Source organism: Betta splendens, chromosome 2 (genome assembly GCF_900634795.4).
Source record: "Betta splendens chromosome 2, fBetSpl5.4, whole genome shotgun sequence".
NCBI classification, from domain to species: Eukaryota; Metazoa; Chordata; class Actinopteri; order Anabantiformes; family Osphronemidae; genus Betta; species Betta splendens.
This window is the reverse complement of record NC_040882.2, coordinates 5,444,112-5,458,970: the sequence shown is the minus strand read 5'-3', so window position 1 is coordinate 5,458,970 and position 14,859 is coordinate 5,444,112. Positions and strand designations below refer to the sequence as shown.

General features: G+C 43.6%; 2 protein-coding genes and 1 long non-coding RNA gene across 11 annotated transcripts in view; 1 reads left to right on the top strand and 2 right to left on the bottom strand.

Annotated features, from left to right (window-relative positions):
- The window catches only part of LOC114866447 (NACHT, LRR and PYD domains-containing protein 12-like), a 128,763-nt gene that overhangs the window by 74,704 nt on the left and 39,200 nt on the right, over positions 1-14,859 (bottom strand). For 3 of the 7 annotated variants that reach the window (XM_055506782.1, XM_055506776.1, XM_055506779.1), the window contains exons 6-7: positions 1,019-1,195; positions 46-222 (exon numbers count right to left, since the gene is read on the bottom strand). In XM_055506782.1, the coding sequence (XP_055362757.1) occupies positions 46-222; positions 1,019-1,195 (354 nt within the window). Of the gene's footprint in view, positions 1-45; positions 223-1,018; positions 1,196-4,055; positions 4,458-5,817; positions 5,897-6,574; positions 6,695-6,795; positions 7,191-14,859 lie in introns of those variants that run through there. The other 4 variants (XM_055506781.1, XM_055506778.1, XM_055506777.1 and 1 more) reach the window with 4 other exon arrangements.
- Positions 1-14,859, top strand: part of LOC114847412 (gap junction Cx32.2 protein-like) — a 69,011-nt gene that overhangs the window by 37,608 nt on the left and 16,544 nt on the right. The window lies entirely within an intron of this gene.
- LOC129603783 (uncharacterized) lies at positions 13,220-14,497 on the bottom strand. The gene is made up of 2 exons (XR_008693999.1): positions 14,020-14,497; positions 13,220-13,588 (listed from the first exon to the last, which is right to left on the bottom strand). It is a non-coding gene; the product is annotated as an uncharacterized LOC129603783 (long non-coding RNA).

The window sequence follows — 14,859 nt, the reverse complement described above, 5'->3', positions numbered from 1 at the left end:
CAGTCAGAACCTAGAACCTAGAACAGTAACAGTCAGTGAACTGACCTCAGAGTCTCCAGTCGACAGTGACGACTCTCCAGAAAACCACACAGACGCTTCACTCCTGAATCCTGCAGCTTGTAGTTCCAGCTAAGGTCCAATTGTGTCAGATGTGACGGGTTGGACTTCAGAGCTGAGACCAGAGAATCACAGCTGATCTCTGACAAACTGCAGCTCATCAGTCTGAATAAAGAATGAAAGATGAAACAGCAAAAAACAAAGTCAGTTGAAACCATTCAGTGTCTCATGGAGTCGTCATGATTTTCTCTCAGATTCTTCAACCACATCTTATTTTAACCTCATCTGTATTGTGATTCATTGGTTTGTTCCATGTCATCTTGATGGAGACAGAACCAACAACATGATCCTGACTGAAATGTTCCTGTCTAAACTGATAAACACCAGTGAACTTCAGGCTTCGTCACCACAGAGAACAGAGACACTGACTCCACACATGCTTTAGGACCAAAGTGTCTCCATAGGATCCAAGCTGTCAGTGACCTTTGACCTCCTCCACTCCTCTGGAACAGCTGTGCTTCCTGCTGCAGGTGATGGTGGTTCTGTGATGCTGCTTGGATTCATTTCCTCTTCTCTGCTCCTCCTCCAATCAAACATCATCCACTGTCTGTGGTGTTTGATGATCATTAATGAGCTTCACTCAACTATTTAGTTCTGTGTGTCCTGTTCTGAAGCTGCTGCTGATTCTCTCCTGCTTCTATTTGCTTCAAGCAAATTCTCTGTAGCTGCTTTATACAAGTGTCTTCATTTACTCTCAGTCAGTTCTAAGAGTCACAGTCAAACATCAACAAAAATTTAAATCACATTTTCTATATTAAACATTTACTGACTTTTTTACTTAGTTCCTTTCAGTCATTGAACAGTTGAATGTGATCAGTCCTGAAGGTGATTTGACCTCATGATAAACCTGCTACAGTTCACATCACATTAACTCACACAGAACTAAAACATGGAGTCTGACCTCAGAGTCTCCAGTCGACAGTGACGACTCTCCAGAAAACCACACAGACGCTTCACTCCTGAATCCTGCAGGTCCTTGTTCTGACTCAGGTCCAGTTGTGTCAGATGTGACGGGTTCGACTTTAGAGCTGAGACCAGAGAATCACAGCTGATCTCTGACAAACTGCATCCACTCAATCTGAATAAAGAATCAAAGATGTGGATCAAAGCATTAATAATGAGTCAGATTTGTCCTGATCACTGATCAGTCTAAAATGAGCAGAGTGACTTTGTGCTTGTGTTGTTGTGTCGCCATGATCTCAGCTTCTACACATCATCCACATGTCAGCACAACATTCATACACCTGTTGATGTCAGCACTGATTCACAAGCTGCTGCTGGAACCAGTAGAAAACCAGACGTGTTGGATCAAAGACTTCATCTGGTTCCTTTCATTCATCGTCTTCTCTCTAAATCTGAACTATTCTGTGTCGTCTGATGAAAAATGTTCAGACTAATGTTTGGATCAAACTCCAAACTGACCATTTTTGATGAAGTGAATCATCTTTAGAACTGATCCCAGTCAGATGGATGTTCTCTCCTCTGGTTCTACATGGAACCTAGAACCTTCTGTAGCAACATGTCTGCAGCCTCATATTCATGCTCCTGTTTCCTGCTTGTGTCTCTACATAGTGACATCATTGTCTGACAGGAAGCATCACACACAGGTTGAAGTGTCGCCTGTTGATGGAGACGAATCAGACGCCACTAAAGGTCCTTCAAACATGTGGAAACATGATTTACTCTGAGTCTCTGCTGCTGAGTCACATTTAAAGGAAAAGACGTCACAAACTTCTGTTCATGAGCTTCTTAGATTTTATAGAGTCACAACAAACTGTCAATCATTCCTGCAGGTTTCTGACACGAGACTTCTTTCATTCTAGACTCAAGTGGAGACGTTGGAAGTGATGAGCTGAAAAACACTGACCTCAGAGTCTCCAGTCGACAGTGAGGACTCTCCAGTCCAACACACAGAACCTTCACTGATGAGTCCTGCAGGTTGTAGTTGTAGCTCAGGTCCAGATGTGTCAGATGTGACGGGTTGGACTTCAGAGCTGAAGCCACAACTTCACAGTGAGTCTTTGTGAGTCCACATCTAATAAGTCTGTGATGACAGAAAATATAAAGTCTATAAATGTGAAGTGTCTGTGACACAAACTGACTTCATGAATGTTGATGCTGAAGCAGCTGTTTCTCAGTTGGTCTCATCCATCACAAAGAGTGAAACTAAGCTAAAGCTAAAGTTTCTCTGTTGGATTTGACTTAAAGCTCCACCGAGCAAAGAAAGACAGAAGATCTTGATCTTCACTAACTTTACAGCTGCTTTGATCTGATCCTCAACAAAGACGTCTTCTAGGAACCAGTAGTTGATGTTTTCACTCTGTGAACTTTTAGATGTGTGAAGTGTTTCTCTTTAACACTGAGGCTTCAGCTTCATGTTGCTGTAGAATATTATTGATCACATTAACGTTGGACTTACTGAGCCTTTCTGCAGTTCCTCACAGCTGGAATCAGTCTAAGTCGTCCCTCCTCTGATGTGTTATACTGGCTCAGGTCCAACTCATCCAGAACCTCCTCTGACATCTGCAGCATGTAGGCCAGAGCTGAGCACTGGATCAAGGAGAGTTCCTTCTCTGATCTGTTCTCTGACTTCAGGAACTCTTGGATCTGCTGATGGACTGAGTGGTCGTTCATCTCCATCAGACAGTGGAAGATGTTGATGCTTCTGTCTGGAGAGATTCTATATCTGTTCATCTTCTTCAGGTTGTTGATGATTCTCTGGATGGTTTCTGGATTGTTCTCTGTGTGACCCAGCAAACCTCCTAAGATTCTCTGGTTGGACTCCAGACAGAGGCCATGAAGGAAGCGAACAAACAGGTCCAGGTGGCCACTTGGACTGTGGAGGGATTTAGACATGGTTCTACTCAGGACAACATCCAGGGCAGCATTGGAGTCTATCAGAATCTCCTCCAGTTCCTCGATCCTCCCATTGGTGTAACAGAGCATCATGTGAACAGCAGCCAGAAACTCCTGAACGCTCAGATGAACAAAGCTGAACATCTTGTCCTTGGTTTTCCTCCCTCGCTCCTGTTTAAAGATCTCTGTGAACACTCCTGAACACACTGAGGCTCCTCTGACATCGATGCCGCTCTCTTTCAGATCGTCCTCATAGAAGATCAAGTTTCCCTTTAGCAGCTGCTTAAAAGCCAGTTTAACCAATGACTTGATGTAGTTGCTGCTCTGTTCTGGTCCGTACTTGTCTTTAGTCCGATCCATCTGAAACCCCAGGAACTCTGCGTACATCTCCGTCAGGGTCTTGGGCAGCTCTCCTCCCTCTCTGGTTTCCAGCAGATCCTCCAGAACCGTAGCAGTGATCCAGCAGAAGACTGGGATGTGGCACATGATGTGGAGGCTTCGTGCCGTCTTGATGTGGGACATGATTGTGTTGCTCTGCTCCTCATCTGTGAATCTCTTCCTGAAGAACTCCTCCTTCTGTGGGTCAGTGAACCCTCTGACCTCCGTCACCACCTCAACAAAGTCTCCATGAATCTGATTGGCTGCTGCAGGTCGTGTGGTGATCCAGATGCGAGCAGAGCGTAGTAGTTTTCCTCTGATGAGGTTTGTCAGCAGCTCATCCACTGAGGTGGACTCTGTGACGTCACGTTGACCCGTCTCCTTCTCACTGGTGCTACAGTCCAGTTGGAGGCGACTCTCGTCCAGTCCATCAAACACAAACAGAAGTTTGAAGCTGCTCTTGTCATAGTTGCTGTTTCCTGATGACTGTAGATGTGTAAAGATGTAATTCAGAGCCTCCAGGCTGATGGACTCAGTTTCTGGGATACATTCATGAATGAGCTCTGACAAACTAAACTTCTGTCCCTTCAGTGGATTCAGCCGACGGAAGGTGAAGGGGAAAATCAGATGCACGTCTTGATTGGACCTTTGTTGGGTCCAGTCCAACACAAACTTGTTCACAAGGACTGTTTTTCCAATCTGTGGTGAGTGAGCTCTGCTGCTCACTCGAGACGTGGAACGCCGTGCAAAACAACCAAAAAAAAAGATGGCTTGCTCGCAGATAGTGAGTTTATTCAGCCCAAAAGTATAGTGCAGAAAAGTATCAGGTGCAGTATTTACAGTTGCTCCAAAAACCCCGCGGGTGCAACAGACAAAAAAAAAAGAAAAAACAGAATGATAAGGACAACTATGGATGAGGAAATCAACCTGGAAAAAAACTGCTCAAATAAAAGGAATGTCTCTTCTCTTTGTCAACACTCTCTCACCAACCAACTCGCTCTCCGTCCAGTCTACTCTCCCCCACAAGGGAGTTTGGCCACTCTTCTTAAAGGCCTGGCCCCGCCCCCTTCAACTGGGTGGAACCATTCTCCAGAACGTTCTGGAAACTAAACATTTATAATCCCAATATTCACCTTTAAACAAGTATAAATCAATCACCCATATTCCCACAATAATTCTCAGATTCATAACATAAGAATACCCCACAAATAATGACTAGGACCAAATAATAACAACAAACAAAAGTGGTTTCGTCGGACCCGCGCCTCGCGCCGAGGCGACACTGCAATGACGTCAAAAGTGAGCGTCGCCCAGCTGTCCGGTTTTGCCGGCGCGACGCGGGAGTCCGACTACTCCCGACACGTAAGTACTGACACAAGAAACCAAAACCAACAAAAGTGACAAGTGTATGTGGTTAGGCGTAACAAGATGTAATGGTGGTGAAATGTCCAAATGGCCGCACGATTGCGTGTGCACCCGCTCTCTGCGGCCAATCAGCTGGTGCGTGTGTGTGTGTGTTTGTGTGTGCGCACAGTCCGGGGCTGCTCAGTGGGAAACAAACCGGCGGTTTGTCACACAATCCCAGCGATTCCATTGGTCAACACTGTTCTGATGCGTCTGTATTTACCAGGGGGATGTTTGAACAGGTCACTGGGCTTCACTGGCTCCTCTGCTGATCTTTGCTTCTGCTGTGTCGTCTCAACCTGTTGGACCTCATGCTGTGTGTTGATGTGTGAATCCGACCCAGCTGTGATGTACAGCTCTGTGTAGATGTCATCCAGACGTTGGTCGACTTCTGACCAGCCTGGTTTCACACATAGAAACTGGTCTTGGAGGTTTGATTGAAGCATCTGCTGGTAATATGTGATGGGCCGTGGCTCTGGTACTGGAACCATCAGATCTGGGTCCAACAAGACACAAAGAAGACAAAGTGTGAGGTGTCACAACAGCCTGAAACACAAAGAAGAACTTTGCTGTATCTAATTATTAAATCCTGGTCCACATTTGACCAACTTACCCTCCAACACATCAGTAAATGTGTGACTTTGTCTGTGATGTGAAATGTTGAGATAAATCCTCTTACTCTGCAGACAGTCAACCAGCTCCTCCTGCTTCATCCTCCTCAGGAAGTTCACTGTGATCTTCAGAAACGCGTCTCTGCTGCTCCTCCTCTGCTCTTCATCCTCACCATCCAACTCCTCCTCATCCTCCTTCTGACTCTCTAAGCATTCTGGGTAATCTGGACTCAGAACCTTCTGGATATTCTTCAGCTCCTTCTTCACAAACGTGACAATGTTTTCCTCCAGCAGCTGGAACAGAAACTATATGAATGACCTGATCCAACTAAAACCATGGAGCCAAACATCAGATCCATGTTGGACACACTGACATCCACTGGTCTAAAAAGTGCAGCATGGAGATGATTGAACACAACACATGAACAGTAGTAGTTGTACATGTACAGACCATAAATATGGAGTCCAGGTGTGTTTGGTGCTGCTGGACAGACTGAGCACTGGGAACCTCTGAGCTCTGCTGGTCCACTCTGTGGAGGAACCATGAAGAATGAGTCCACACAGAGACACACACAAGGTAAAGGTCCATGAAGTGATGTTGGATGTGAGCAGTGAGTCAGAGACTCCCTGTAGTGGTGAAGGTTTACTGTCAGTCAGTGGCTTCAGTCTCAGCTCTGAACAATACAGTATCTGCCTCCCTCACTGAACAAGGCTGAAGTGGATCAGACTGGTTGTACTGGGCAGCTCCCAGTGGGAATATGTTGAACTAGGAACATTTAACTACTTCCTACATTCATTCATTGTTGGACATCGGCTCTGGTGTCGACACTGAGGACAAACAGTCGTCTTCACTGCAACAACATCACAACTGAAGTCTCAGTAGTAACTTCAATTTACTGCTGCAAGTGAAGAAGCTTCAAGACATTTGACCAAAACCTTCATGTAGAGACGTCAATAAACAGATTTGATCAGAGATGATCAGCTGCTTCCTTTGACGTCAGCACTTCATTAGAAGAGGAGCAGCCCCGGAGACCCTCTACAGGATCAGAGCTTTAGCTACTGCTGGATGGAGATTTGATCAATGATCAGAGTAAAGAAAGCTTCTCCTTCACATAAACACAAATCAACCAGATCAACAAATGGAAACAACACAAAATGTTTATCATCAGAGAAAGTTTACATCAGATCAATGACTCAAAACAGCTCACTGTGACTCTGATACAGGTTGGTCTTTGAAATTAATAATATGATCATTTGACCAGTCGCTCTTGAAGGACACACAGCTGGGTCCAGGTCCAGGTTCAGCAGATCCTCTTCTCTGATGGGACCTGATAGAAAAACACCTACAGTGACTCTCACACGTTCAGTCCTAAATGAGCAGTAACAGTAAATCAATGATGTGTGTGTGACTTGGAGACAGAATCATCACCTCTGAGCTTTGTTCTGGTTCTCATGGTCCCCACACAGACTGGTTTTAGAGGGAGGGGCTCCCTCCTCTCTATCCTCACACTGATTCATGCTGCTGGATTCACACTTTCTACCTTCATGTGGAGAAGAAACACAAATCATTCATCTTTACATCAACTCAAATCCTCCTCCATCATCATCAGCTGCTCCTCCGCTGATTGTCTCTTCTTCTGTGGTTCATATCAGTGTCAGCTGGATGCAGTCAGACAGTGGGAGGCAGAGGAAGCTGCACCAGCTGCTCTACTTCTGTCAGGGACCACAACCAGTCTGATCACATTTATATAAACTAACAGTGAACCACAGAGACATCCTTTGACTCACACAGTGACTCTGACTCTAACTGCTGAGTTTATTGAACTGTGCAGAGAATACACTTGAGGTTGATGTTATTGGATAAAATTACAATCAAAATTGTAGCAGAAGTGATGCAGAGTCCTACATATTCTGTTTCTGTTATTACTTATTTATGCATTAACTTCACTAATCCTGCATCTACACTGAGTAGTTGGTCCAAAGCTGGAGCTGATTTTATCACTGTATCTGTAACTGAGCTGCCTCATCTATAATAACACCATTAGTTCATGAGCTGGTTAATATGTAACAAAGAGATGAACCTTGTGCAGCAATGAAGTTTTATCTGATCTGATATCGACTGTCACACAGAAACTCTGAAACCCTGGTCAGAGTCCAACAACTGTATCACATACACACTTCTACAGATTCATAAAGACAGAAGATGGATAAACAGGAAAAAGAAGAAACTCAATAAGACAGAACAATTAAATAAAATGATCTTTCTGATGCCAAAAGTTAAACCTGAATGTTTGAGATTTTAACTAGATCTACTGTCGACACAAATGTTTCACTTGCTCCACATAAAAAGTCAGTTAATGTTTGACATGATTTTATTACGGTCAGTGTCATAAAGACAAGAAAATATAACTATATAATGTGTTTAATGAATAAATATCAGAATCAGAATCATTTTAGTTTGCCAGATTTGTACAAGACAAACAAGGAATTGCATCCGGTCTAACTCTGTCTTTTTATACCCTCATACAGTAATTATCTACATATCAATTACAGTTATATACTTACATTATTTGCATAAAAGAAATGAAAAATAGAATAAAATAAATTAAAAATTGCTGCACACATGTTTTTACAGAGTCCTTTCTCTATATGTCTCTATGGAAGAAGCTGACTCTGTGTCTGCTGGTTCTGGTGGCTATGGTTCTGTGACGTCTGCCAGAGGGGCAGTGCTTGAGCTTTCTCAAGAAGTACAACCTCTGCTGGGCCTTTTTGTGGACAGTGTCTTTGTGGGGGACCACTTCAGGTCCTGTGAGATTGTGGACCCTTGGAAACTGAATGAGTCCACGGTAGACACTGTGTTATTGTGGATGGTGATGGGGACGGGGGGGCAGGAGGTTCTGCCTGAAGTCCACTGGCATCTCCACAGTCTTGAGCGTGTTGAGCTCCAGCTGGTTGTGAGGGAGAAGAGCAGTGGGAAGAGGACGCACCCCTGCGGTGCGCCGGTGCTGATGGTGCAGGTGCCAGATGTGATGCTGCCCAGTCTCACCTGCTGCCTCCTGTCGGTCAGGAAGCTCCTGATCCACTGACACGTGGGACGGTGAGCTCAGTCAGTTTATGGTGGAGTATTCCAGGGGTGACTTTGTTAAAGGCTGAGCTGAAGTCCACAAACAGGATCCTGGCATATGTGCCGGGGGTCCAGGTTCTGCAGGATGTAGTTTACTGCATCATCAGCCGACCTGTTTCTCCTGTAGGTGAACTGCAGGGGGTCTGAGATGTCCTTCAGATGCCTCAGCACCAGCCTCTCAAATGTCTTCATCACCACAGACGTCAGGGCGACAGGTCTGTAGTCGTTCAGGCTGGTGATGGTGGACTTCTTAGGGAGGGGCACGATGGTGGACTGTAGGACACTGTAGACAGCTGCAGAGACCGGTTGAAGATCTCAGTCAGGATCGGTGCTGGCTGGTCAGCACAGACTCTGAGGCAGGTTGGGGAAACACAGTCAGGTCCGGGGGCCTTTCTGACATCTCCTTCAGAAATTTCCAGTGCCGGCAGGGGGTCTGGTGACAGAGGGTGTGAGTGTTGTGGGTGTGGATGAGCCTATTGTGTCCAGAAGATGTGAGGTGGTTCCTCTCAAACCAGCAGTAGAAGCTGTTGGTCGTCTGCCAGACGTTTGCTGGGCTCAGGGTGTGGAGATGGTTTCCTGTAGCTGGTGATGTGATGCAGGCCTCTCCAGACTGACACAGGGTCGTTAATGGATGAACTGTTCTGCAGCTTCTGACCATAGTGTCTTTTCTGGCCTGTACAGGGACCGGTCACCACTCCTGTAGGCTTCTTCATTGGCCTGGAGCAGTTTTCTTAAGTCAGATGTGAACCATGGTTTGTTGTAGTTGTTAAAACAAAGTACAGTTTTTGTGTGTACACACATGTCCTCACTAAATCTAATGTAAGATGTCACAGTGTCATTGAGCTCATCAATGTCTGTCACTGCGGCTTCAAAAACCTCCCAGTCAGTGGAGTCAAAGCAGCCGTGCAGCTCCAGTTTGACTCCTCCGTCCACCTTTTCACCGTCCTGACCACAGGTTCACAGGTGTTGGATTTCTACTGTAGGTTGTGATGAGGTGAAGCAGACAGTGGTCAGAGAGGCCCAGTGCTGCACAGACACAGCGTAGGCGTCCTTTAACACAGTGTAGCAGTGGTCAGTGTGTTCACGTCTCTGCTGGGACACTTCACATGCTGCCTGTATCTGGAGCTCCTGGCTCAGGTTTGTTTTGTTAAAGTCACCCATGATGATGAGCAGGGAGTCTGGATGTTTCCTCTCCACGTCCGTTATGTGGTCAGCAGGTTCTGGAACGCTGTTGTTACACAGGCCTGAGGTGGATGGAAACCGACCAGAACGAACGAGGCGAAACCGGTGAATAAAAGGGCGAAGGATCTGTTACAGTCCTTGTTTTTGTGTTGAGGAGCAGAAGCTCGTCCATCTTATTTACCAGGGAGCGCACGTTAGACAGGCGCATTGACGGGAGCGGTGTGCGCGCGCCCCGCGGTCTTAATCTGACGAGCGCACGCGCGCTTCCCTCGTCTGCGCCTCCTGAGGTTCCGATAGAGCCTGAAATAAAAACCGTAGGGAAGGTTCCAGGAGATGAATGTTCTAGATTCAGGAGTTCCTCTCTGGAGCAGCTAATCCGTGAAGCCATGAGTGGTTGCACAAAATACAACGAGAACACTACAACCAGCAAAACGGTAAAGGAGCAGAGAGACGAGGCTGCCATCTGCGGCGCCACCTTGTATGGGGTGCCAAATGTAAAAGTAGAACCTATAACTAGTTTTCTCACATTTAACTAAATGACACAACATGTTTTCTCACATTTAGTTAAATATGCAAAAGTCTAAATGTAAATGTTAAATATAAATGTAAATGTTAAATATAAATGTAAATGTTAAATGTTAAATCTAAATGTTAAATGTTAAATATAAATGTTAAATGTTAAATGTAAATGTTAAATGTTAAATCTAAATGTTAAATGTTAAATATAAATGTTAAATGTTAAATGTAAATGTTAAATGTTAAATCTAAATGTTAAATGTTAAATGTTAAATGTAAATGTTAAATGTTAAATGTAAATGTTAAATGTTAAATGTAAATGTTAAATGTTGGCCGAGTGTAAAACTCGCGCTGGTCTCAAATCAGAGACGCGAACTCAAACACGTCAAACAGTACGCATAGCTCCGCCCACATCTGACTCTGGATCGGTGCACGAAAATACTGGAGAGAAGCTTGAAGTCGAAGCCATCATGGCCGCCAGCTCCGACTCCCTCCCGTTGGGGGAGATTGAACGGGCTGTAACGGCAGTTGTGCGGGCTGAGGCTCCGCTTCAAACTGCCGTTCTGTCGTAAACACCATTAATGAGAAGTCAAGTAGGTTTAAAAAGAATATTTCTGTGGCGCCGGTGGAGAATTAGTTGGCTAACTATACTAGCTAGCCGAAGTTACGTCCAGGCTAAAAACAAAAGTTTCCAGATCAGATGTGGGCGGGGTTTGCGCGCACTGTTTGAGGTGATTGAGTTCGCGTCTCTGATCTGAGACCAGCGCTGTTTGAGGGTAGGGATGGAGTCTACTTGCCCATTCATGAATATTCAGTTTTACGCTCGGCCAACATTTAAAGGGCCCATATCATGCAAAATCCACTTTTTAGACATTTTGGAGCGTTCCTATGACTCTATGGGTCACATATACACACACTGAGCACGGTAGAAATGCATTTCCTGCTTTTTTCACATTTTGAAAACGTAAATTTTCTTATCCAATTAAAACAGCCACGACCTACTCTTGAGGCCGTTCCCCAGTTCTCGTCACACTGGTTGAAAGTTCTCCTTGCAAATCCTGAACCACCACCCCCACAATGATCCCGAACCAAAACTGGACTTCCGCCATTTCCCCCCTCTCACTCACCGTGAACAGACCAGCACGGAAGCGCCCAAGTCCTCCCATAGAAATAGTTCGGTTCTTAGGTGTTCTAACCAACACCAAAGTCTATTCACTTTAACAAGGGATCAACAAGTGAGGATTTGTGGGTCACTTTTATTTTTAACGGACCGGTGCCAGAAACACTGCCTCAGCATTTATACGTATGTGCATTTCAAACGAGGGTGCGTACAATGCTGGATTTGTTTCACGGCTCCTGTTGGAAAAAAAGGACCTATTCCTAAAGTCCGTCATCCACTCACTGAAGTAAGTACATGCTTGATATTTATAATGTTTTAAAATGTTAGTTTGTCCGTTTAAATGTAGTAACCTATGTGTGGGGCAAGTTACTAGCTAGCTATGCTAACGGCTACAGCCATTCGACCGAGCCTTTGTCCCCTTCAAATGTGCTCATGTGGGCTCCTGCAGCCACACACCTGTGTGGAGAAAAGCTAATGACTATCGGCATCGAGCGGCTACAGGCAGGGAGCGGTGGGTCTAGCGTCTGTCCTTTTTCTGTAATCACTTACACCTGCGGGGAACAGCTGATCGTTATCGCCCTTACAGCGGCGACAGACAGGAAGCGGTGGATCTAGCTCGCTGTAGTAAGTTTGTGCTTGATACTTGTGATATCTAAATATGTTAGTTAGGTCTGTTTAAAATGCAGTAACCCACATGTGAGACAAGCTAATCGCTAGCGTCGCTAACGGCTACAGTGAGTCAACCGAGCCTTTGTCCCTTTTAAATGTGCTACTCTGAGTTGGCGCAACCACACACCTGTGTGGGGAACAGCTAATAGCGATGGGCCTTCGATCGGCGACAGGCAGGAAGCGGTGGATCGAGCTTTTGTCCTGTTGACGTGCTGCCGCTCCTGTTTGTGTGTTGCGTTAGCCGTTAGCATGCCTTTAGGCCTTTGCACTTTAGAGCTACAGCTGGTCATCGCTACAAAAAGAACCTGCAGATGAACGCGGTTGTGTTTGTTATTACCCCGTCCTGTATCACAGCCTAAATCAACTTGTGATTTGGGGTTATGTCATTGTTCTATCAAATTCTAACATGATTAGTTGGAATGATTACTGTGTTGTGTTTCAAGCTTAGTTGCTAATTAGTCACATCTCTACAATACCTGCTGCTTATCTGGTCAGTTACCGATAGCTTGTACCATAGCCATTATATTTGTAGGACCAATACAATTTACAGTAAATGTAACAGTCTTTTCTATACTGTAGGAGGGCAAATCCCAGTTGCCCACATGCAAGGAGGCTGTCAAACAGAGAAATCACTGCAGACTGTTGGTACACAGACATCTGCTGCCCAGCTCAGGAGTAAAGGTATGTAAGTTTGTATGTACCAACAGTAAGATAGGTAATAGAAGATTTTAATTGGTATATACTGTTTAGATTTTATATTTGAATTGTAACAACTGTTTATCTGTTGTTTTAGCACAGACAGGCCTGTCCTCTTGTTTGGTTTAATTTTTTGTCTGGTATTGTGTGTTCTTACATTAGAGAAGGTTTTGACCTACATAATAATTAACATTTCACTAATCTACAATTCTGATTGCACTACCTTTTGTTTTGATGAGGTGATGGTGAGGACAGCCACAGCTTCCATCTGGTAGAGGACTGCTTCCGCTCAGTCTTCCAAATAGTGATGAGAACAAGGATCACCACATCTCCCTGTTTACCCTACTTTCATGCATTTCGTCTGCAAGGCCCTGCAAAAGCTTCTCCTTCGTCCTCAAACCCCCAGACTTCTTAATTAACTCAGTAACCTATACATTGCACATTGGAGTGTGAAGGTAACAGTTTGTTCTAGCTTTGGCGTAGTGGTGTATTTTTTTGGTTTACAATAAAGTTGGCTTTAACTATTATGTATTTCACTGAACTCTGTTTCTGAAGGGAAAACACTTTTATTTAGGAAATCATAGTATTGAAATTACATGTTTTTCTCTTTCTAATATGGTAAGCTATAAAGTTGAAGCGGCCATAAATAAAACGCATATAAATTATATATAAATAAAGTTAAAAAAATTCTTAATGAGTGTTGCACTCACAAAAAACACATTTTTACTCAAACGGTAAAGGAGTTATTCTACAGGTGGTCTACATCAATCATACTATGAGTGTTTTAGTGTTTTATCCATCAGGAAACTGCCTTCATCTACAACCCAAGCATGAAGAGATGGCAACTCAGATTCTTCACCCCAGGAATCCTCAGCACCAGCTCACTAGCCTCTGTAGACTAGATACCTGTAACAACTTTAGATACAGAGACATATTACTGTCAAATTTATCATGAATGACAAAAAACATAATTAAAAGCAGTAAAAATACGTTAGGTCAATATATAATTTGAACCAATGCTTTTTGTTCCCAGGTAGGTCATGCAGTGATTGCTCTAAATATTAATGCACATTTTTTAAATAAAATTGTCAGAGCAGCAGCACAAGTAAGACAAAAACAGTGAAATGTGTAAATGTAAAATGTATTTATATTATTTCAGCTATGCTCTCAAACTTATTTATTTGTATAATGTGAGCTAAAGTAGTGTTTTCTATTAGTGAGAGTTTTCCAGGTAAGTCGTGTTGTGAATATTGAAGCTGCACACGCCATTTAGCATTCGCATTAGCAACCGCTAGTCGCTTTGCAAATTACATAAATCAATTAAATTGAAGTAAATGCGACATTACCAATGAGACACATCTTGCATCAGCCGAAATGTGGTGACTTCAACAGCCTCCTCTTCAGCTTCAGGGTCAGATTCGGGATCGTAGACGTATGGTTCTACTACGCTATGAACCAGCTGACTAATGTCGTGCAGTTCTGTAGTGGGTCGTCTTCTTCTGTGGTGGATTGCATTCTCAATGTCGCACTACTGCCACCTATTGTATCCTAACCGTGCGGTGGCTCGTATCCATGGAGCCAATTTAAAAAAAAAAAAACAACAGCAAAAAAGGTATGCGCTTCCGCACAGAGGTGTGGTGAGCAGCTTCGCTTGCGACACGCCCAGAAAACACAGCGTTTGCTGATGGGGAGTGAGAACCACATATTGACAGGGGCAGTGTGGACGATCTAAAGGGTTTTATGGGATGAAAATTTACAGAGACCTTACTGAGACATTAAAGTCAAATATTTTTTAGAATGAAAAGCATGATATGACTCCTTTAACATTTACATTTAACATTTAACATTTACATTTAACATTTAACATTTACATTTAACATTTACATTTAACATTTACATTTAACATTTAGCATTTAACATTTACATTTAACATTTAACATTTACATTTAACATTTAGCATTTAACATTTACATTTAACATTTACATTTAACATTTAACATTTACATTTAACATTTACATTTAACATTTAACATTTACATTTAACATTTAACATTTACATTTAGACTTTTGCACATTTAACTAAATGTGAGAAAACATGTTGTGTCATTTAGTTAAATGTGAGAAAACTAGTTATAGGTGCTCCTTTTACATTTGGCACCCCATAACCTTGTCATAAAACTATATGA